This window comes from Gymnoscopelus microlampas, assembly GCF_963454915.1.
Source record: "Gymnoscopelus microlampas genome assembly, chromosome: 18".
NCBI classification, from domain to species: domain Eukaryota; kingdom Metazoa; phylum Chordata; class Actinopteri; order Myctophiformes; family Myctophidae; genus Gymnoscopelus; species Gymnoscopelus microlampas.
Window position 1 is genome coordinate 28,913,501 of NC_139955.1, and position 25,349 is coordinate 28,938,849.

The window sequence follows — 25,349 nt, forward strand, 5'->3', positions numbered from 1 at the left end:
GACATTACGTACCTGAAGCCAAAACAAAGCAAGTCTAGGAAGGCAATTTCCTTAACTGTAATAGACCCTTAAATGCACCTTAAGTACACTTTGTGCTAAATTAAATGTACCCTGACTGGGCTACAGAACATTAGCATTTTCCATCATTACTGGGATATCAAAGTGTCCCAGTGTGTTTTTTTTTTGTGGTTATTTTTCTATGTTTATGTAGTCACCTTGGCAACCTGCCTCTGTTACACAGACATCTCTGGGCAATCTCTTGGATCACTGTCAAGTTAGGTTTGTGCTATGTACAGTAACGTATGTTATGTCTGTTTAATGAAAGTGTTGGACATGGTTGGTGGTGTTTAAGCCAAGGTGCATTGGATCAAACCAGTTGTGTCTAACATTACTGTCGAGACTGGGAATCAGAAGGTCCCTGGTTCGCACCCGCGGCCCACCCAGTCGAAGTGTCTAAGTGTCCCTTGAGCAAGACTATGACACATGCTCAAGGGACCCCTATTTGCTCCCCAGGCGCTGTATTAATATCACCCACTAAGAATGTGTAAATGTAGGGATCATGTGGGTCGTACATTTATTACCAATACTGCTGATCGACCCAGTCGGCTGGCCAATCCAAAGTATGTTTGGAGAGGGAAAAAGTAATACATAGTACTGCCACCTAACTCTTCTGAGTTCTGAACGCCCACTCAGTATGTAATCTCAATTGCTTAGCAACACTGCAGCTCACTCCGTCTGTATCTCGAGCCACTGAAGCCGTGTACAGCCAACACTGGAAGCGGTAGTTTTAATGCCTGGATCTCCCTCCTACGTGCTGTGGGAAATTCGTCACGGAGGTACAGAGGTTTCGCATTTCTTGCGACAGGTTGTGTTTATGGCATGCATTGTTGTCACTCAGTGAGGGATTACAGAGGTGTTTGTACCTCCTGGAGGTTGGCTGGTGACACTAGTACCTCCTAACCTCCTAAGCCAACGTCTCTTCAAAACTATCGCTGCTTTCACTGCAAGCAGAATGAAGATAGTCAGAACATCTAGGACAGTGGTTCTCAAACTTTTTCAGATCTACAAACTAACTCATCGTCACATCGTAACACGTTGTTGGCTTGTAGGTCTGTTATTTTTGGAAGCGAGTCAAGCAACACCATCGTACTATGGAGTATACCGTCTGATATGCGATGTTGAGGATGAGTTGCGTTGAACATTGATACTGACATTGTACTACATACTGAAAGACCATCTGTGCCCCAATGATTTGGTTAAATGACATGGCTCTATGAAGTCACATCACAGACCCGCTAGACCTCATAAGAGTGTCGATAAGGCCAAACGTTATTGATTTTTACGTCTCAATAACTTTGTAACCGGGTCTGTAATAGAGCCGGGTTTTGATATCCATTCCTACCCAAAATGAGTCGGCACTAAATTAGGGATGTCCGATATTATCGGCCTCCCGATATTATCGGCCGATATTAGCATAAAGAAATTTTTTTTTTTGCTTTATAAATAAGTTACAGGAGTTCTTACTGTATATGGTGTGTGTGATATGAAATTTGAGCTTACCCTAATCACAATAATCCCCGCATATATCGGTATCGGTTGATATCGGTATCGGTAATTAAGAGTTGGACAATATCGGTATATCGGTTATCGGTAAAAAAGCCAATATCGGACAACCCTACACTAAATTATTATTATCGTCACTGCTGACCACATAGCAGAGCTGACTTAGTCTCTTGGGGACTCTCACACCCCAAATTCCAGCAATTTTGTACAAAATGACCTCCAGACCCCAACAGAGATGAATGGAAGATGTTGTCATCCATTCCCTACAGTGCATTAGCATCAGTCTATGGAGTCATCAACTTCATTTAAATGTATAGTATTTCTATTGCTTCTTTGTCTTCACGCTTTCTCACTCTTTCCTCGTCTTGTCCTCTCCAATCCTCTATCCTCCTTGCCCTCTCCTATATGATATGATTGATTCTTTTATTTTCGTGTCCTACACACAAAGTGCCCAACCCTCATGGGTTTTTAAGACACCATTTTACGCTTACAGCATGTTTACATTATATTCACATACAGTAATTACATTCAATTACAGCTCTGAATTTCTGTTCTGTCTTCTCTCCCAAGCTTGACAAATAAAATTTGCCACATTATACATATTCATTCTCATAACATCCCCCTCATGTCCCTTGCTCCGTTCTTCTCAAAACCCTTTCTTACATTTCTCTTTACTTTTCTCTACTTCTCTTCTCTCACCCCTCTCCCTCTCTCTCTCTCAGTTTCATTCAGATACTGAGGGGGAGGAAATGCTGTGGCATTGCACAGCAAACGTCCCTAATGGGCTAATCTAATCTCATCTCATTGCAGTCTATGGCCCTGTGTTTACATTTGGCCCGTGTCTGCATGGTTGCCTGGTTTCCTGACGCTGAATGCATCTTTGTTCACTCTGAACTCTCATCGCTGGGTCTGATCTCAATAACAGGCGCCACTGCCATCAGTTTTAAGAAAGAAAAGAAAAAATAGGAAAAACCAACAATAAAAACATAAGATTCTTAATTAGCCTTTATCTATCCAGGGAAATTTGACGGTGCATCCATACCCTAGTTAGCTTATATGTATTCACACACCTGGGAGCTTCACAATACAATTAAACAACACGCTCAAGGAAACAGTAAAGGGCTCTGATTTCTGGGGGGGGGGGGGGGGGGGGTTAAACAATTGTGGGTGCAAGACTGGCCACAGCAATGAGCTCACAGCTCATTGCTGTGGCCAAGAGAGCTCACAGCAATGAATGAATGAGTTCAGGAAAGACTTCAAGAACTTAAACAATGAGGGTGCTGTCAGCTGGAAAGCAAAACTGAAACACTGGGCTTCAGATTACTGAATGCAATGTACAGTAAATAATCTTAATATTAATCACTTAAGCCTTATGCTCTGTTGACCGGGGTCCCCCAGGGCTTTACACTTGGTCTACTCCTTATTTCCCTCTACACCAAATGTCTTGCCAAAAAATGCCGGTCTACAAGCTCACAACTCGTTGCAACATTCGACTGATCGTCCAATCTTCTCTCTGGGGCATGTTATTATCGTTTTGATTGGCTGAATGAAAATTGTTTCACAGTTTGAGGTGTTTGCAAGTGTATAAGAGCACTTTTAGGACTTTATACATTACAACCAAGTTTAGTTTTAACAAACTTAAGTTGCAGAAAGTTTCTGTATACAGCAAACTGATCAAACTCACCCAATTTTGAAACATTACCCCTTTACCGCATGTTTTGATTTTTTTTGTTATTAATTCATAAATTAATGATTTAAAGAAAAGGTTATCTTGCAAACTTGCAAAAGTTATCTTGCAAACTTGCAAAAGTTATCTTGCAAACCAATGGTGGCAAAGCACGTTATTCAATGTAGGTCACTACAGGATAATGAAACATTGCAACATTTTATATTTTCCAGACACAAACTCTCCTTTGAATTCCAGTAGAGGATTTCAGTTTTAAAAGGTTTAATATTTTCAAAATGTACAACACCGTATTATGGGCCCTTCACATAACATAATGGTTGAGAACCCTATTTCTGGAACTACATACAGAGGTAGCCATTACAATAGCTTCCCTCACTAATAGATACATATAATGGTACTACTATATTTTCCAAACAATACTTTTGGGACACCAGTCATTTGTGGGACACTGCTACAGTAGTAGTAACGCAAGGCAGACGAAGGGCACTGGTCATCTACAATGGCCACCACTCATCAATAGCTACCATTTAATGATAGTGGACAGTATCAATATTAGTGAATGTGGTTATGTTAACCACTAAAGCCCACCCTATATACTGTACGTCGTCAGATGACGAATAACAAAAATACATCTATGAGCATGTGTTTTTAGCTTGTAGATCTGCTATTTCTGCTATTTTTGAATTACTGTAGCCTAACTATTTCTTTAATCTTAGAATATTGTGTTTTTTTTTTATAATAATGACATGGCCAAAATAAGGATGCCAGGCTGAAAGTGGTTAATACAGTGCATAACATAACACACACACACACACACACACACACACACACACACACACACACACACACACACACACACACACACAAAACACCATAATCTAAGCTCGTCATGTCACTCACCCCTGGCAGCGCTAGTAATCAGAACCATCTCTGCTGAAAGCAGAATGAGCCACAGAAACTCCATTATGGCACGGCAGACAATCCCTAGTTTCAACTTTTGTACCTGAAGAAAACATGAAACACACATTTACCAAATATGAATACACGTGATGTAATGCATTGGTTCTCAAAGTGGGGTCCAGGGACCCCCAGGGGTCCTTGAGGGAGTTCCAGGGGGTCCCCACTCCCCACTCCCCAGCTAAATGATGATACGAATGGAACCAAATGGACCCGCTCATAACGGGGGTCCGTAGCCTTAATGCATGTCAAACTGGGGGTCCCTGAAATTAAAATGGTTGAGAATCACTGCTAGAGCCGTAAAACTCTTCTCTTATGGGAAGTCCCTGGCATATCTTTTCAAATGGGGGTCCGTGGGCTAATAAGTGTCAATTAGGGGGTCCTTGACATGAAAAAGTTTGAAAACCAATGATGTACTGTTTTTTTTCTGAGTTGTTAACAGACTATGCCCTGCAAATGATCACCTCTGTGCCAAAGAGATAAGAGTAGTGAAAGGCCACAGACAGTCCAATCTTAATGCCATCTGGCTGGTGGTCGTTTTCCACCGTCGATGTAGCCTAACCATTCCCAGTGTAACTCAACCTCAAGGTTAGTGGGCACATCCCATCAGAGATGCTGATCGAATTAAAATCGTTACAGCCCCAGGAACCTCAACAGAAAACAATATGGACCATTTCTAAAATGAGGGGTGATGCAGTATACAGGGCTCAGTGAAAGCTTAATCATGCCATGATGACAAGTGAGAAGTGACCACAAGATGCATTTGTAAACAGAATCAGACAATTTACAGGTGTAATGTTCTTTTTTTTGTGCAAACCCTCAACATGTTAATATGGAGGGCTGGAAATGGTTCACGTGCAGGTGGAAAAAATAGCTTGCATATGAAAAACAGTTATATAAAATCACAGTACCATGTGCTTGGTTAAATAAATGAAAAACAGAGCATCACATGCATGCACAGATCTACCACAGATTCAAAGTTCCTGTGGCTATCAACACATCGTCCTATGGACGACAATTCTAAAACTTTCGGAACTAAAGTTTTGCACACTTTGTGTTTTCATACTCAATGAACTGCATTATTTTATAATCTGCTGTACTGTTGATTGTTTAGTTTTATATCTTTATTGTGCTGCATGTGAGGAGTAGGCTACGCCAGGGGTTCTCAACCTTTTCAGGCCGCGACCCCCCAAAATAATCATATTTGAACTGGGGACCCTCCAAAATAATCATATTTGAACTGGGGACCCTCCAAAATAATCTGAACTGGGGACCCTCCAAAATAATCATATTTGAACTGAGGACCTTCCAAAATAATCATACTTGAACTGGGGACCCTCCAAAATAATCATATTTGAAATTGGGACCCTCTAAAATAATCATATTTGAACTGGGGACCCTCCAAAATAATCATATTTGAACTGGGGATCCTCCACCCTGACAAACACTTGGAATTGCATTACATTTAGTTTAAACTTGCTTCCACAGATAAATATTGTGAAAATAGCAGATTTACAAGCTCTTATCGAGGCATTGTGAGCTTGTAGATCGTCTATTTTTACAATATTTGCCTCTTTCTTATATTATTTGAGAATTTGGCCAATGTTTGACCAGTTTTTATAGTTTGTTGATTACTTTTGATACAGAAATGGTCTTTTTCTTTTCTTTTTTTAGGTATTAAATGCCCCTTCACTGTCCTCAGCCCCCCCCCCCCCCCCCCCCCCAACATCATGAGGCTCCACAGGTTGAGAACCACTGGGCTACCCTATGCATTATTTTCTGTTCAGGCCCCCAAACGAAATATCAGAATCAACAAACAGAACCAGTGTTTTCTGACATTCACTTTCAGAGAGAGCAGTTAATAATTGGCAGGTCATATAAATGTCTGTTCAAACATTATTAAATTGAAGGAGGGGTTTTCTGAAGGCCAAATATTAATTCCCTTCTTTCCATATAGTTATTCTTCCCACCTAATGTAATGTTAATACATTTTCTTCTTATGGGCTTCAGGTCTAATCTTTTAGTCCGTTTTGACAATCTGATTTCCATTCAGTGCATCACTTTGGACCGCATTTATTGCCTTGATTGATAAGTGTGTCCGACCTCAATTAGGTTTACAGTGAAAGCTATTGGATTATTAAACCCAGACACAAATGCGTTGTACATTATTGGTTCTCAAAGTGGGGTCTGGGGACCCCCAGGGGTCCTTGGAGGGGTTCCAGGGGGTCCCCAGCTAAAGTAGTGTATAATAGTGTAATATAGAATCGCAATCGTTTTAACCACTTTATCCATTTAAATGTTGGCTATTAAAAAATTGCAGATCTGCTATTATTTAATTTATTTGAAAAATATCCCCCCAAAAAAGAACAAATTTGTATAATTTCGGATTTTCTAACAACGATTCTCTTCTGGGGTCCCTGGCACAAAATATTTTCAGATGGGGGTCCGCGGCCAAATATATATCAATTTGGGGGTGACATGAAAAAGTTTGAGAACTACTACAGTACATAGATCACAGTCAGAAAAACATGCATTGAATTAATAGTCATTCCCACTAAAACATCCACCCTTTCCAAGCCACTGTCGTATATATTGCGCAATTATGCCTTCCAATTAAGTTGCTATAAATACATAAATTAAACAATATTGGTGGATTTTAAATGAATTTGCAATAGCTAATATACTTGGTAAAGTGTTTTTGCATTATCACTTAACATAACGTCTGATTGAGGAACTTACTTTATGATTTACAGCAGTGATGAAATGATCCACGGTCTGTCATCCACGTGCAACCGGCGAATATACCATGCTTTATCAATCAGAATGCTTCACCTCCCCTCGAACAGACGGGCTCTCATTTCGTTTTCAGAGCGATCGATTTAATAATAATGATAACGATAAAATAAATGTAGCTGATCAATTAGACATGCGCGATGCGCCTGATCATCTACTATGGCCAATTGCCTCAAAATGCTGCAAAAATCCCTTAAGATAGAGGCAGATCAAGCGACAGTGGCATGTAGAAATAAACTCCTATAATCACAGTATAAGGTCAAACACGTGAGGCTGTAGTATTTATGAATGACAGACAGTCATACAGCTATTAGTCCGCACATGAATCGCTCGAATCGGCGAGTAAACTGCACTGTGAGGACAGAGAAAAGTTCATCTATATTTCCGCCGTTTTGGATTTAAAAAATAGACGCTTTTCCGAGTTAAAACCTTATAGTTTTCGTCTATTTAATAGACTGTGTGTTTTCCCATATTGCCTCCGGCTCTTTGCTGTCCAAGTTTCGGCCGCAGGCGAAAAACAAACAGCGCATAGTAGTGTTGGTGCGACGGTCCGTCCCAGCAGGAACTTTAAGCCAATCAGGCAGCAGAACAATACCGGACAAATGTGGGGAGGGGCTGGAGTATTAACCACTTAAAACCCATAGTAAAACCGAGTAAAACCCATGGGTAGCCGGAGTCCCTCAGGGCATAATACTAGTCTAGTGTCTTTTCTGTACGTTTTCTGTTATTGTGGGGGAAGCCGTTGCTGAAAATAGCAGATCGACAATCTCACAACTCCACACAACATACAATACAGATGCTGGGGCTTAAGTGGTTTAAACTCTTCAACCGTTTGGTAAACCTGGATTTGAGAGCCAGGTTACTGCTTCAACAAACCTTTGTTTTATTATTATTATTATTATTATTATTATTATTATTATTATTATTATTATTATTATTATATACATAGACATAGAATTAACCCTCCAAAAAGTTAACTTGTGTAAACTTTATTATTATTATATACATTGTATACATAGACATAGCATAACCTTCCAAAAAGTGAACTCATGCAAACGTTATTATTATTTATTATTATTATTATTATTATTATTATTATTATTATATACATAGACATAGCATAACCCTCCAAAACGTGAACTTGTGTAAACTTTATTATTATTATTTATTCTTTTTTTTTTCCAGATGAAAACAGCAAAGCTCTGTCAAATAGGCTATCATCATCATCATTATCAGTCATCACTACCCCATCATCATTGCCAACATAATATTATTATGTTCGATTATTTGTGATGTATTCTACTGCTGTTGAAATTCTGCACAATCTGTCCTGTGTTTGACAAACCCCAATGTATGAAGGATTGGATTCAGTGCCTATATTCTTGATATTCATTTGTGTGCCACCAGTGACCTCTGTAGGTTGAACCGTACTACTGCATAACAGGCTGCTGTATGACCATATAACTCCACTCCACGCACATGTAATAAAGAGTGTGCGTGTCGTGTGCATGTGTAAATGTGTGCAAGAAAGAAGCTAAAAGGAGGTCATGATAGCTGACTTGGTTCATGTACGTTATGTACCCAATTTAATCCCAAAGTGCATTGGTTAAAACACCATTTCAACATTGTTGTTTTTCAGTGGTGAAAAAAGTACTAAAATGATTTACTTTAAGTAAAAGTATCAATACTGCAATGTAGAAATACTCAATTAAAAATGTACTTGAGTAAAAGTACAAAAGTATTGGTATCAAAATGTACTTAAAGTATCAAAAGTAGAAAGTACTCATTGTGCAGAATGTGCCATTTCACAAGTTTATTATAGCTGATCCTATTATGTTGTGTTTCAGAGGCAGCTGAGAGTGGGTTGGACTCACCAGTGCAGTGTATTGAGCTGAGACTGGTGCTGGGAGGAGGCCAGGAGGGCAGCCTCGCTGAACCGAACCAGAGGAGGAGGAGGAGGAGAGAGGGGGATCTCTATGGGAGACAGCTGGTGCTAGTGGACACTCCAGACTTCTCTGGACACTCTCTGGAGGACATGAGACAGCCAGGATGTGGGGATCTGTCTCTCGGTCTGCTCTGGGACTACCATACCAGTGAAGCCCTGGTTACAACTCATGCTGAGTTGTAATTAACTGTTATTCAGAAGGATCCATCAGAGATGCAGATAAAAGTATGATACAGTAGCTAGCAACGGTGTAGTCGTATTTGGAGAAGTGGGGATCAATCCTTGACAAGCTGACAAAACAAGAGGCTCGTTATGCGGAATTGAATATATTATTTTTGCAACTGCTGTCATCATTTATAAGTTATAATTTGTTATTTATCTAAGACCAAGTTCATAATAATGCTGTATTTAAGTTAATGTGTATGTGTACATTATTTGTCTTTTGAGTAAAGTTGTAGTAATGCTTTTATTTTTAAGTGTCAAAGTCATGTTCTGTGTCTCGTTGGTCTGCTCTCATGTGAATGGGGTTCGCACAGGACTTTTGTAAAAAGCAATCAAGTAGCAGCAACCAACAAGCAGCAAGGTGCAGAGGCTCCGTTTCATGCTGGTCACAAGAGTGTCTAAAGTTATATGAAAGGTTACTGTCTAAAGTCAAGTCATAAGAAAGGGTTATAAGGACCTGAAGACTGAAGAGTACTCCCTTTATGTGTAGCATGCAGCCAACGAGGTATTTGTTTGTTTGTTTGTTTGAATTGTCTGTATTTTACTTTGGTAAAATGTGTCTATTCTACATGCTGTGCATGATGTCACTTGTGTTAATGTAACATGCTTATTTTATTATTTATTGTTTAGTTTTCAATGTGGATTGGAGGGATTTGAAGTCACCTTCCAATAAATCAGTAGCAAGGAAACCACTTGTGTCTGTCTGTGCTTGGAGGGAGTTACAATTTTAAAACCTTAAAAGTTTCTGCAGCAGCTCTGACGAGACCTTTATAGATCCTGCGAGGGAAATTCAGTCACCAAAAACAGCACATCACAGTTAAGATACATGCAGTTACAGGGCAAGAAAATTACTGTAGATACAGAAGGGTAAAAGACATCACACTCAAAGAAACACTGAACAAAATATTCAAGATACACCCTCAACAGTGCTTGCACAGTGCAAGACACCCTCAATCTCCAAGTGGAGGGGGTGTGAGTGGTTGTCCATGATAGCGTTCAGTATGATGAAGAATAAATCAGGCTTCGTCTGGGTTTGTCTAGTTGTGAATCTTTGTTCTGAGCCAGGCTTGTGTTTCAACTACAAATGTAAGAACAATATGTAATGGTACAAAAACATAGTAGGCCTACTACTGAAATGTAAGCAGAAAGTGAAAAAGTTTATAACTGAAGCGAGGAATAAAGTCCTAGATGTCCAAGATACTAAAATTGATTATTTATTTCCAACATAACTCTTTTTCCTTGCCAGATAAAATAAGAAAAGAGCTCCTCTGACAACATGGGGATTCAGTCCACCTGTGCAGATTAGATAACCTTCCCTGTTTTCTATCGTCTAGCTAGCTCCAGTGTTACAGAAAACTATAACCAAAGAAATATATGAAGTGTAAGAAAATAAAACAACACAATCAAAATTAAAGAAGACACTCAACATAAACAAATTGCTATGACAAACATGGCTAAATATGAAGCACAGCCTTATCTTAATTATGTTCTAAAATTGAAATCTTGCAGCAAGCCCAGGAACATTCCAGCAACCAAATAGGTAATAATGAGGGTGGTTAGAGGGCACTTCCATTCTTGCATTTTCACTCACTTCCTCCTTCACAAAAAACGGTTAGCCAAGAGCAGAAAATGCACACTAGACATTTACTACACAAAATTGTCCTTCAAGCTTTGTGTGTGTGTGTGTGTGTGTGTGTGTGTGTGTGTGTGTGTGTGTGTGTGTGTGTGTGTGTGTGTGTGTGTGTGTGTGTGTGTGTGTGTGTGTGTGTGTGTGTGTGTGTGTGTGTGTGTATATATATATCAAGTCATATTACAAGTTAAATCATCTTTATTAGTAGAAAATCTCCACTGAAAACAACAAAACTCTTTGGCTGACGCGATGGTGCGTGGTGGTTTTTAAACTGAAGGCCTTCAATTATTTCTTCAATAATGAGTTAAATGGACACTATCAAACAGCACCTTCAATACTGAACTCACAGCTTTCATAACCCAACGCAGTGTGCTCCTTTGATCTCTCATATCTAAGATGACTAATGCCACTTGGAATTCTGAAGCCATCTAGTGATGTGTCAATTAGATTTAGAGGAGTGCTAAGTTTATTTATACAACTTGCAAGAGCGGTCTACTCAATTTATAATTTTGGCATTTAGCAGATGTTTATCTGCATACTTCTTTTTGCCCTCATGGGTGATATGTACTGTATGAGCCATGGACAATAACCAATGGATGATGAGACATTGGTACCTCTCGCTCCATATCAGTCCATTGTCGTTGCTCTGTTGCCGCGGCCTCAAGAGGTGACCTCGGGCTTTTGATAATGGAAGTTGATGTTCTGTTACAAGAACATTTACAGTTGCTCTCACAGAGATACTGGGGTCAGATATAACTTCCTCTGAAACACCCCCCGCCTCGGAGGTCAGACTCTTTCCACGCTACAGTAACCGTTGCCCAGTCACCTAGGTTGTTCAAGTCAGACCATACACCAAAGCCAGAGGAGTGACTGCCAGCTTTCCAAGTCTGGTGAAATACTCAGATATTCTCTCTCTCTCTCTCTCCCTCTCCATTTTGATCACTAATGTCTATTAAATGCATATCCTACTCATTGAATGTTAAACACTGGAACTTATGTTACCTAATCTATGAAAGGTAAAGCGTTCTGTGTTGGCATTTGACAGTTATTGTATTATTTTGAAATGAAAAATCCCCTTCCCACTAATGTAATGAATCCGCAGGAAAAATGTTAACATTGGCAGTAAGAAAAAGCAATTAAATTGATGTGAAAGTTATACATTGGTGGGATTATTACAGTTCGAGAACACAATTCTTCCACTACCAACTACATAGTCTCTATGGTGGCTAAATTAATTCCCGCTTATAGATCAGCTATTTTCTCTATTTGTTGTACAAGGAAGTATGTAGGGTTTTGTGGAGTGACTTGGATAGCCTACTGAGGCTTGTAAAGCAGAAAAGCAGAAAAGGCAGGGACCAAAATGTGTTTGTTTAGGAGAAATTCAGAATGTCTGACATCAGTTTAGTTCTTCCTACAGTATGTGCTTCATTCATCTTTGAGAGGGTCTTACACCAAATAAGGCAGACACAGTGGCCAAAATAAATGCCTTATTAACACATTACCTGCCATCCACGGTTATACTTGTGAATCAAAATCTACCCCTTTATCTGCCATCCATGGTTACAGTATAACCGTGGATGGGTCTTTTCATTGATTTACTGTATTGGACACAGACACAGACAGGTGGGGTAGTGGGTTCTCCAGCACACAGATTTCAAATAAACTCCAACAACATGCCAGCCCATAGAGCCCCATTGTGAACCCGGACATGTTGACTACACCAAAGTTTTATGTTAGAAATGTAGAGTATGGGTCCCCAGCATTTAGAAACTGCCGGATGCTAACTTGCATTTGAATTTTTCATAATTAGCTTTAATTAGCATAATCACTTATATGTACAATATTTCAGCAATAGTCCTGGGCCTTAGGGATATTTTCAGCTCATCAGTCTTAAAAGCACCAAATTTTGCCTAGCCCAGGGCATGCTCTAATGATTTAGTTAGGGCTCCCTATCTGCTGTCACTTCCTCCCTTCTGCTTTGATCCCCCCCCTCTCTCTCTCTCTCTCTCTCTCACTCAAGTTTGGACACATAACCGTTTAGACAAATAACCATAGCAGACACATGGCTGGCAGTTCCCCAGTGGTGCACACACTACACAGAGAGCCATGTCCAGCCTCTGCTCACCCGATGATGTAACAGAGGATGCTACGGGGCAGAAGACATGATGGGTATCATCTATCTTCGGCAGTTTTCCTCCCAGTACGGAGGAAGGCGGCTTAGGATGTTTACTCAAGTCTCCAGGTTTTCTTCAGAATAATGTATGACACTGATTTACTATGCCAATATGTATTAGGGGTGTGCCAATACACTAATTTCACGATACGATACGATACGATATATTGCCTTTGTTGCTGCTCAAATGGTATTTGTGACGGCACTTTGTTGTTCCTCTGTGAGCCTGATGGACGTGGACATGGACTGTACAATGTTCTGGTAATATGTTATTAAAATTTGGTAAAGAAAATTAATTTTCAACGGGTAATATGTTCAGGTCGGGATACCAATTTTACCCAATCAGGCTAGACAAGTGAAATTGTAAGTGATGACACAGAAATGAGCAGATAAAATTGCAACTGGAACACTATAAAATCGAAGCTGATAAATGAGTACTCTCTCCTGATTGGCTGGAATTGCCAACCCACCTAAAAATGTACTTTCTATTTATAGAAGAGATGGAGAGACAGAGAGACTCCTGATAACGAACCAACACAACAGCAAGGATTACTATCAGAATATAGAGCTGTAACCTTTTCACAAAAAAACGTTTAGTTTTTACCAAAAAATATCACTAACCCTAAACCTCACCTAAATGCCTAATCTTACCCCATAACCCCCACATGCATAAATGTAACCCTGTAACACACACATTGATTGATTGATGTACTTTATTTAGGAAGACATGAGAACAACAGTACATGGAAGTACAAATTCACAACACAAGGTCTACTAAACTGGAAGACTCATTAAACACTGGGCTTGTTTAAGATGAGATCCCCATGCACACAAATCATGATGAAACACACATTGTATTGTTGAATTGTACGGAAATAGAGCCATGCCAATTGCCAACCTGTGTGCTGCCTGGGACCATTGGACCATTGTGGTAATGGTTGTTTATAGACAGCTCTGCATTGTGGAAGCCACCAGCATTCTCACTTCATTCTCTCCATGCCACTATGTATAGACCCTGGAGGAACAGCAGTGCCCACTTGCACACTTGACTTCCTTAACGTGTGTGTGTGTGTGTGTGTGTGTGTGTGTGTGTGTGTGTGTGTGTGTGTGTGTGTGTGTGTGTGTGTGTGTGTGTGTGCACGCGCGCGCATCTGCATCCCCATTGAGGAATTTACTCTCAGTCCAAATTATTTTTAAAGGGTCTACACCATGAATTTTAACTTTTTTTTCTTTTTTGTGTGTTTTTGGTCTCCCCTACCTCTCTTCTATCCTCAAAAATACCCCAGTTTGAACACTCAGGCTTTCACAGCAAATCTGGGGTTTTCTGTAAATTGGTCTAAAAACAGGCCAAACTGATTTGGTCCCGCAAGTGATGTCACTAGCGGGAAAAAAATCCTCCCGTTTTTCAGTTCCAACCAAAAAAAAAAAAAAATCTTTTTTAAAAACAAAATTCTTTTCTTATTTTTTTCTTATTTTATTTTTTTACTTTTTTTTTTTTTACCACACAGAACCAGGAGATAACATGCATACAAACTGGCTCAATAGCGCCCCGTGCCAAACAGGACAATGTGGTATTGCAGGTGAAAGTGCTTTATAAGCCGGAGAGAAGTTAGTTGGAATGAGTATATCTGAGGCTTGATTTAGTCTCAAACCTTTTGAAAAACGTTTGAGGGACATATACAATATGATATTAAATATTATTATTATTTTTTAAATTCATGGTGTAGACCCTTTAACTGTCTCACCTCTTACCATTTTTTTTTTACATTACATTACTTAAACTGAGGATTTTACTGTGTGCTTCTGTTGCTGGTGTTGGAGCTGGTCCCCAGACACATGGGGAGGTGGTTGGGGGACGGGGGGTCTGCAGGCAGGTCATGTGTATTTATGACACAAGGGACACAGAACCTGGAATTTACGCCCCCGGGTCACTCATGTGAAACATCAGAGACATTTGTCGATACAGACTTGTACATGGGCAAATCCTCCACACAGAGGTCACTAATAGATATGCAAGTAATGTTTTTCAAAGCCCACTAGTTGGTTAGTTGTCCTTTATTATTATATTATTTAAAATGTAGTATTTCACTGTTTATGGATAGAATTACGGCCAGTGTGTCTGCCAGATATGGTTCTAATCTGCTTCTCAACTGTGCACCTCTCAGTCTGGGGTTAAGAAAAAATACATCAGATGCATACAAAATATTAGAAACCTCTCAAGCTTTGTTTTATCCTTTTGACAGATATATAAAAGTATGCGTATAAAGTTTCCAAATGTATAAAACATCTTTTGAAAATAGCCGATCTACAAGCAATGAATTGCAAACAGACACAGGTGTGTCTTCTTGCCCTGGTTTAGACTGGGTTTGCCCTGGGTTTGCCCTGGTTTAGACTATCATGGGAGAGACCGCGAGCACACGCGCGCGTGTGTGTGTGTGTGTGTGTGTGTGTGTGTGTGTGTGTGTGTGTGTGAAATGTCACACATGTTTAATTCATATTTATTGCCACTGTAGGCTACCTGAGGCATCCTAAGCCCCATTATAAGACTATGAGGGAATCAGACTCTATTGTCTGTAAATGAACAATAGAATGGGTTGTGCCGTATACATCCGGACACAGAACCTGTATTCCAAGGAATAATTATTGTAGTATCGTCGTAACACAATGAACGGACCCCGGGCTCTGTAGATGTCTTTAATTAAAGATCTGCTATAGCTAATGAGATGGCTGTGGGCTCTTTCGGTGTACGGTACAACAGTGATTCTCAACCCTTTTTAATAGGCAGCCATATTGGCATGAAATTGGGCCACGTCCGTATACTTCCTTCACGGGTGTGACCAATTATACTGATTAAGACAGAGTCAGGGCGCTGCTATTGTACATGTTGACTCTCTCTCTAGGTGGTTCCTCAGACGAGCCCTCCCATCATTGCTTCCAGTCATCCCGGTTCTCCATACCTCTGGCCAGTTCGTTGGTGCTTTGTGCCCCTGCATCTCTCTTGAGTACACCCACATATGTTAACCCATTAAGGCCTGAGGTTCCCATGCTACAAAATGTCTTCTAAATCCTAACAGTTTCACGAAAAACCTTAGCCTGACACTCTCAATGCAGACGATTTCTGAGATGGGGGTGTGGCCAAAGTGGGACTCCACTATGAACCAACGCGATTGATTCATACTGGATTATCCCGATCCCGATTCGTCGTACAGATTTTCAACCGAGAAACACCCGCCTTCGACAGCGTCACCAGACCCTGAATGCGAGGCAAACGATTCAGGGGGTGGAGCCAGACTAGAAAAACCTATGTTGCTATAATATCAGTGGTTCTCAAACTTCAACATGTCAAGGACCCCCAAAATTATATGTATTTGTCCGCCGACCCCCATCTGAAAATGTTTTGTTCCAAAAGCGCTATGAGCTTGTAGATCTGCTATTTTTGAATAGCCAAAGTATAAAATAATGGTTTATTTTCATATCTGCTTAATGTTATTTTCATATAAAGTCCATGATTATAATTATGCAGTATCATAACTACATCTTTGATGTTTACAACAAATCATTTCTGAGATGTTGATTCTTGTGCTTTGCAGCACCTTTTCAAAAAGAGTCAGGCGCCCAGGAAACCAATCAAAGCTCATGCATCGCATTTAAGAATAATTCATTCTATACTTTGGCTGTACAGAATTACAGCATATACATGCTTCATAGTTGCTGTAGTGCTCTATTAAAACACTAGATGGCAGCGATGCATGTGAGTAGCATAACAGTTTATCACACTGTATCTATGACTCATTCCATCTATTGTGCTGGGAATGTTGCTTGACACTGTCTAATGTCCAGTGCTAACATAAATCTGATATTTTTGGCTATCGTTGTATTGTGCAAGATAATATATTGTTAAAAGATCAGTGGACAGATCACTGCTGCCTCTGCTTCTTGTTCAATGTCATCCATCTCTATCGATGTCCACTGTCAATGACACTAACATAACATTACCATAACGCCAGAAGAACTCAAAGTTGATCTAGGTCACTCCTTGACACAGACAGCCCCCCCACCATGCCCAACGCCCACCCCGCCACACTCCCACTGTGCCTGGAACAGATTGAATTAGAACCTCTAGCACATCCATCACCAGCAACCACTGCCTGCGTACCACCCGTGGTGAGACTGGATTGGATACACCTCAAAGGAAATATATTTTTTTCCATACACCTCAAAGGAAATACATTATTTTCCGAAGTATCTATTAAATCTGCAGTTCATACCTCATCCTGATGAATAAAACATTATTTTAACCAACCTGTGTGGTAGAGTAAGTTAATAGAATATAAGTTCGGTCAGGACAACTCATGAATGAATAAAATATTTTTATTGAATATAAAATGAGCAATATATTCATTTTGGTTTGAATTGGATCCGCTTTTAGGTACTCTGAGAAAGCACATTACATCTCCCTACCAATAGGGACTCCGAAAGCCCCAGTACATAAAAGTAGATCCAAAACGACAGGTGGTAGCTGGGGTGGTGGAGGGTGCGCAAGCAATAAAGCAGCAAGCAGCAGCAGCACGGACAGCAGGAGGCAGCAGCAAACGGCAAGCAAGGAATGAGCAATGCAACTTCCCCATTTAAATAGGGTGCTCTATTATGAAGTGAGTATGTGATTGGTTGAGAAGCATGGAGCTGAGACCGACAATGGCCGGCCAGCAGCAACTGCACCAAGTTCCCTGACAGAACTTGCTCTGCACAATGTACCATGCGCAACGCTCATTAGTATATCTGCAGTGGTTGGAGGTGGTCTCCCTACTCTTGTATTGAGACATTTTGACTCTAGTGTCAGGTAGGACGCCTACTGGTTGACAAGTACTTCCTCCATCTCCAGGGTTAAAAAAAAATCTCAGGTATGTTACAGAATGCAGGTTTAAAATCTTCCTGTCTTACCATAACTGCCCCCCACACCCATGGCTTATCCCTGTCCCTACCCTCCCCAAACACAAACCCTCCCCCGTATGTACCACCTGCCAGGTGAAACTGCCAGTAGTCCTTCAGCAGAAGTATTCGACTGGCACAGGTGGCAGTTTACACACGGGCCAGGGTACCTCTCTCTCAGGCTGCGGCTGATAAACAGAGCCTGAAGCGGTCCACTGCTGCTGACAGACAATAAAGCCTAATTTATACTTCATTGTGCGACCATGTCGCGCGGCGCATCCTTGTTTTTCGGTTGAAAAGCAGTTTGTTTACAACAAAGTATGAATTAGTCTGTAGGGAAAGAGCTCTCCATGCTGCCCCTGGTGACTCATACTCTGGTGAGGGATGGAGCAGACAGTCTTTAGCAGGGGGATTCGGGCGTTAACAGCTGTAAGCAGGGATGGGGTAAAAAGGGGCGGTGTCTCCCTCCCTTCACATAATCAATATAGTCCGTCGAACTGAGACAATCTTTTGGAAATAAACTCCCTTTGAATTTCACATTTCAATCAAAGGCGATTTATTCACGGATCGGCCCAGAATCCATTATTGCCAAGTTGATCATTGTCCATACAGTACACGCAGTTAAACCTGATCTCCAATGTTCCGTGGCGCTCCGTTAGATGTGAAATGAAACAGGTTACTACCGTGCTAATGGCCCTGCAGTCAATTTCAATCCCCTGGTCCACGAGCCAGTGATCTCATTCTGTAAACAAGTCACGCTTTTGACTCGCTCGACCATATTGTGGACAGCTAACAGTGTTTGACTGCACAGTGGGAGCCTTGCAAATGAGCACTGCAACCGTGTGAGAGGTAATTACCGGGTACCTTGTAAACATATTTTACATACACACACTGAAGCGACAATATCACATGCATGCATATATACACAGTAGCCTACATACACGCACACGCACACACACACACACACACACACACAGAGCGTGCAAACAAGGCACTAGCTTGCACAGTGGGACTGCACACAGAGAGAGTTGTCCCCCCGGACACTAAGGCCAAGTTGGCCAACCATCTCTAACTGCCTTCTGCTGTAGATATGCTCATGGTTATGGCATTTTTATGTATTGTCATGTACACTGAAATGCCTGTAATCTGTTTTGTGTCTGTTTGAATGTGTGCGCACGCGCGTACGTGTGAGTATGTGTGTGTGGCTTGGCGTGTGCATTGGTATTTAGAGCAATCTATTGGGATCATTACAATACATCGGTCTGTCGCTCAAGCAGCTGAAGAAATCACTCATGATTATTTATATTCATCGCCTATCTTCGCTGAGAGCACTGGAAACTGTAGAGAGGAAGAGATATCGGGGATTGGGCTGGTGGTGATGTAAGTGAACTAAGTAGTTAAGTAAGTTGTAAAATGTTACTGTTAAATAGGATCTATGCCCACAATAAGACACTTTCAAATGATTGGAGCCCTACAGAAATGATAATAGAGTATTTAATAGCTCAAATATTCGTACGCACGCATTCGCTCGCACACGCACGCACGCACACATACACACACACTTCTCCTTCAATAGAGCTGCCTCCTGCTCGTCCATGTGAACCGAGGAATGCCTTACAGGACATAGATTGAACACGGTACACGAATGGATGGAGCTTTAAGTAGAGCAAAGTGATTACAGCAGAGCGGTCTGGATGGCAGCCTTTTGGTACACAGGGTAGCCTCAGGACGGGTTTATGCAAAAGCATAGTAAAGATTTGTTTATTCTTCTGTAGGTGGTGGTGAGGTCATGGTTTTGCTTGGGGCTGTTTAAAGAAAGAATATACAGAGTGTTCACAATATATATATATATATATATATATATTGAACTGTGTAGTTCCTTGACATTTTGTAATTATCTTAAAACCTTATTGTTTTGTCACAGAATCTTGGCGTCAGACATGCTACTCTATGTGATTTTCATTATACATGGGGATTTGCATCTGAAATATAAATAGTAAATAAAAACATGTGGAGGCAGAGACCAGAGATTGAAGAAAATCCATGAAGAGCACACAACTGCAGGCCACACACACACACACACACACACACACACACACACACACACACACACACACACACACACACACACACACACACACACACACACACACACACACACACACACACACACACACACACACACACACACACACACACACACACACACACACAGTGACTAAATGACTGACTAAATTATTAACCCATTTTGGGCGGGAACCCCTATTTGTAACTATACCTTTCAAGACGGGAACCCGTTGATATGTAGAGTATATAGTAACATAATTTTTTGGTAATTTTTTAATACATATTTGAACAGAAAACTTAGGTCAGGATTTAGAAAGCGTTTTTAGAATCGGCCTCAGGTCTAAATGGGTTAAGTAAGAGCATTGGACGACCGGTTGGCATAACAATGAACTACTCAATTGCAGAGAAATTGTCCCGCCGGGCTATGGGATGTAGTCTGTCCTCGGTTGGCCTAACAACAAACTAGCAATGGCAATTGGCTTTAGGACCAAAAAAGCTTGTGCTGGAAGAACAAGCGGGTTGTCTGGAAACACTCTTTTTTTTACCAATACAGTCCAATAAAAACAATTTCTAATTGAATTTTAGGCATGAAATATTGCTACATTTGGATTAATGTCACATCTACAATGACAAGTTTAAAGGTTTGTTTTCAATATTCAGGATTTTCCACAGAGGAAACCTGACACATTCAGCAATCTGATTGACCACCGCCCAGACTGAGTGACCACGTGTCGCCACTTCCGGTATCTTTTTTTTGTTTTCAAATTAAAAAGGACTCAACCACAGGATTCCAGCCTCAGTTAAGGAGAGAAACCCAATGCTCAAATGCCATACCTGTGCCAGTGAAGTGCTCCACGTTGGGGGTTTCCTAATGTGAATATTGCAATTGACTGTACCCATGTGTGTCTGAAGTCACCATGCATTCATCAATCGTAAAAATGATCCTTCCATAAACATTCAGCTCATTTGAGATGACGGCCTTGGCAGTCCATCTTTCATAAACATGGTCTCACGGGGGGACGCAGGACTCATTTAGCAAAACAGCTAGCGTACGGACAGGTCTCCAGGGAAACTGCAGGGACGGAGTCATTTCTTCTGTGACGCGTTAAATAATATTCAAAACGTATTCCAATCATGACGACAATTTTGGTGTGATTCATGTACTAGGTCAGTGGTTCTCAAACTTTTTCATGTCAAGGACCCCCAAAATGATATGTATTTGGCCGTGGACCCCCATCTAAAAATATTTTGTTCCAGGGACCCCCCAGAAGCAAAGATTTGAGTTACAAATGTTCGCTTTAAAAAATATATATTCAAAGATTTGTACACATTTTCAAGATTTTTCAAAAATAGCAGATCTACAAGCTCTGAGCTTGTATATCTGCTATTTTTGAAAGTGTAAAATAATGCTTTTTTTGCTCAAATCTAAAAATGACACAGTTCCAGGTCTTAATGGGTTAAATCATATTCAAAACGTATTCCAATCATGACGACAATTTTGGTGTGATTCATGTGCTAGGTGACAAAGATTATCGCTTCACGGAATATACCTGCTAATCCTACAGGAGTGCAGGGTGTAGGGGGTGGGTGGGGGGTTCTGACATACTACTGTGCACAACACACCAGGGAAAGTGTCAGACGTTGCTTTTAGCCGCCACATTTATCAGTACCCGACCATTCTTACGTTGTGATAGGTGGGATATAACCATCGCATGAATCACATGTGAACCCTGCCGTTAGATGACTCCTGTGGTCAGATGGGCCAGATAGTAGTCCATGGGCCAGACCAGATATCGATACCATTTGAGCGGGCAAAACCTTACCTATATTAAATTGCTTATAGGGTCGAATACAAGTAAATTCATATGATATAGCCTTTCCACAGCTTCTCATATTTATTGAACATGTTATTTCCCCCTATTAGCGTATTCAAAAAGCACACAAACTGTCAATATATTCAATCTTGAACCTAAGGCAAATGAAACATTTATAAATGTAAGGAAAGCAATGTGTTTGAATCTGCATACACATTTTGTTGTTTTGAAGAAGAAGAAAAAACACTGTCATCGGGATGGGGGAGTTCCACACCATTTGCAATCTACTTTCCATTCTAGTGAAATGATTCCAAGATGCAGGGTTGAGGGACCCCTGTGTGTAGGGGTCAGTAGCTGATGTGATAGAAGGCAAACAACAGAGCAGCAGCACATGCTTGTCTACAAAGCATTGATGACGCTTGCCTGGAAAGGCTTCCTCCTCTAGCTAAAGGGCAAACATAAAACAGAGGAAGAAGCCCCGAGGAGCCTTTTACAGCTTCCAACATGATGTCCATCACGCGTCACTCACAGAGCTATTTGAGTATTCCTCATTCACCCTTATCATAGAGCTGTTCTAAGTCTACCTGGACCTGGAGCCAACATGGTATTTTCACTTTCTGTTTTTTTTTATTTTGATTCATACTTCTGGAGAAGGCAACTGGATGTTGCACCTTGCATGCACCCAAGAGAATTACGGTTAGGGTACTTCAAGTTTACAACTTTCCAAAATCATAATTATTGTGTTTTCATTCGATTGCCTCAAGTCAAGACCTTATGATTTCCTCCCCACTATTGAAATTTGAGTGGTTTATTCACATTTGTTACACCTTTACTGTTCCTGGTCAAAAGTGACCGCTATTTTGACCGAAATGAATGGCCAAGACTATATCCAGTAGATGGAAATCTTTCTCTCTCTCTCTCTCACACACACACACACACACACACACACACACACACACACACACACACACACACACACACACACACACACACACACACACACACACACACACACACACACACACACACACACACACACACACACACACACACACACACACACACACACACACACACACACACACACACACTTAATATATAACTACAAAATATCCACCTCCTCTACCCCCCGTGCTTCATTGTACAGTCAATGGTCCCTAACCCAGTAAATATCTTCAATCATCCAAACATCATACAAAATCTAAAGTTTCATATTTCTGTGTACCACAGCAGGTCAAATTGCTCAATTAAGGCCACACAATGTCCAGAAGCACTTAGCGAGCAGTGGAGGCGAGGCACCACGCGATTAGAGTCTAATCGACATGCGTGGTGTCTCACCTGTGGTGACTCTAATCATTAAATTATTCAAAATCCTAAAAGAAAATGTCATAGGTTCAAAAGCCTATTGTGAAAGAAAACATAATCGGTCCTACAGCAATCAGATGAAAAACACTATTTACAGTATGATTTAGAAAAGGCAGTGTTCTCAAATTGAGAGAGCTTGACATCTTAACCACTGGTTGAATACATTGAAGGTATATGTTTTTTGTGTTATATAAATGCAGTTGAGACAGATCGGTCAAATTTGACCACAAACACATGAAATGAAATGAAATAATACACTATAAACCTTGCCAAAAACAGTATATGAGTATCCAGTAATTATGAAGCATTATAATACTTGACCTAATAAGTGATTGTAAAATGCTTTGTGTTATGATTATTGTTATAAAGCATTATTAGTAATTATTATGAGTTTGAATAAATATAATTATACAGTGTTGTAAGTAGATTATACTGCATTATAAGTATGTTTATAATGTAATATATGAAATGCATAGGAAGTGTTATCTTTGTGGAAAAAGTATCCTTAATTGGAAAATACATTGCAATGATTTAAATCTGAGAATCTACCAATGGCGACTGTGTATTAGACAAATTACTTCAAGTATGACATAGGAGCTTAATACAAGTATTTATTTGTTGCCACTGGTGGCATATCCTCTCTCGACGGAGAGGCTATAATCACATAAAGATTTCCAGGAAAGGCGCTTTTCCGTTTTTGAATGACGGCAGTCCATTAATTTAAGAGGTGAAAACACTAATAAGGTACCAGTCAGCAAGGACTATCATATAAAATCATAATCCAGGGAAATCACAACTAGAATTTGCCCACCCAGGCAGTACCGATTTGTAACATTTGGGGACTTGGCCCATGGACTAAAATAAGCTTTAGAATTTTTCATCTGGAAAAGGAAAATACAAGAGTAGACTTTCTTTTATTTCCGTCAACCTTGCACAAATTCCAACTGAAACATTCATCAGATTCCATGTCTTCATTATGTTCATTTTGAGTGACAACATCAGTGTGTGACTCATCCAACAATCAGTTAACAGTTCTGTACATTTAGAAGCCCCCCAAATGGAAACATTCTTTCTTATCATGCTTTAATGCTACCGGTAATGGGAAAGAACCATTCATTATCCATTGCAGAGCAATTTAACATGTTCAATTCACACTGAATGATGTGACAATTTGATTTCAGCTCCAGACTTAGTGACATAGTGTTAGGGCTTATATATGAGAGAGAGAGAGAGAGAGAGAGAGAGAGAGAGAGAGAGAGAGAGAGAGAGAGAGAGAGAGAGAGAGAGAGAGAGAGAGAGAGAGAGAGAGAGAGAGAGAGAGAGAGAGAGAGAGAGAGAGAGAGAGACTGTAGCTTTTGACAGTGCTCATTTGTACCCCAACTTATTTATGTTACAGTCATATGAGCACTGCTCATACAAGAGTTTGTACTTAATGATGAGGATTCTCATACATTTGTAATACATTGTAATACATTGTGTGTACTGTACTGCATAACTCGGTAAACAGATCCGGACAAATTTCTCTGTTGACCAGATGCACAAACGCACAGGAATTTGTCTGAGTGGCACAGCAAAGTGACATAAATGACAACTTACAAGGGCTGAGATATACTCAAAACCACTGAGCTGAAACTCAATTTCTTTCAGCTTTGGTGGACGGACGCTGTGTTCATTTGCACCACTTAGTTGAATGTTGTCATGCTGACCTGTTCTCAGGTGTGAAAGTGGGTACAGTAAGTGGGTGTGAATCATGGCATCGCAGAAATGGAGTGAAGTGAGTGAGTCAGCTTCTGCCGGTTAAACACAAGTCTAAAACATTGTGCAGGAAGGGAGCGTTACACTCACAGAAGTCAAAAAGTAAATGGTGGTAGAGTTAAGGCCCTGACTCACTGAAAGCGCCAGACACTTACGTCATCAAACAAACCCAATGTTTACAACGGCTGTAGCCTCAATGGAGGCGTCAAGTTGGTCTTTCAGAGCTTGGTTCTGTTTTGGAGTGTCGGAGCGCAGCACAGACCTTCCAAAATGAGTTGGAGCGATGCAGAAAGTTAACATCTTTTTATTCCAAATGCTTGTTTTCACTTGTTTGCCTGTAGAAACAAGTCTGTTTTTAAATTAAATAGACAACAATGTGAACAGTCGGTCAGTGACACTCACATCAATGATGCTTTGCAGGGATTTTTAAGCTTCACCCCCACTCCAAC

General features: G+C 40.5%; 1 protein-coding gene across 1 annotated transcript in view; it reads right to left on the reverse strand.

Moving 5' to 3' along the window:
- Positions 1–7,498, reverse strand: part of LOC311065612 (fibroblast growth factor receptor-like 1) — a 74,009-nt gene extending 66,511 nt beyond the window's left edge. Inside the window, exons 1-2 of the mRNA XM_084086048.1 lie at positions 6,947–7,498; positions 4,151–4,253 (exon numbers count right to left, since the gene is read on the reverse strand). Coding sequence (XP_083942174.1) covers positions 4,151–4,214 — 64 coding nt within the window. The 5' untranslated portion in view covers positions 4,215–4,253; positions 6,947–7,498. The remainder of the gene's footprint in view (positions 1–4,150; positions 4,254–6,946) is intronic.
- Positions 7,499–25,349: the final 17,851 nt, after the last annotated feature.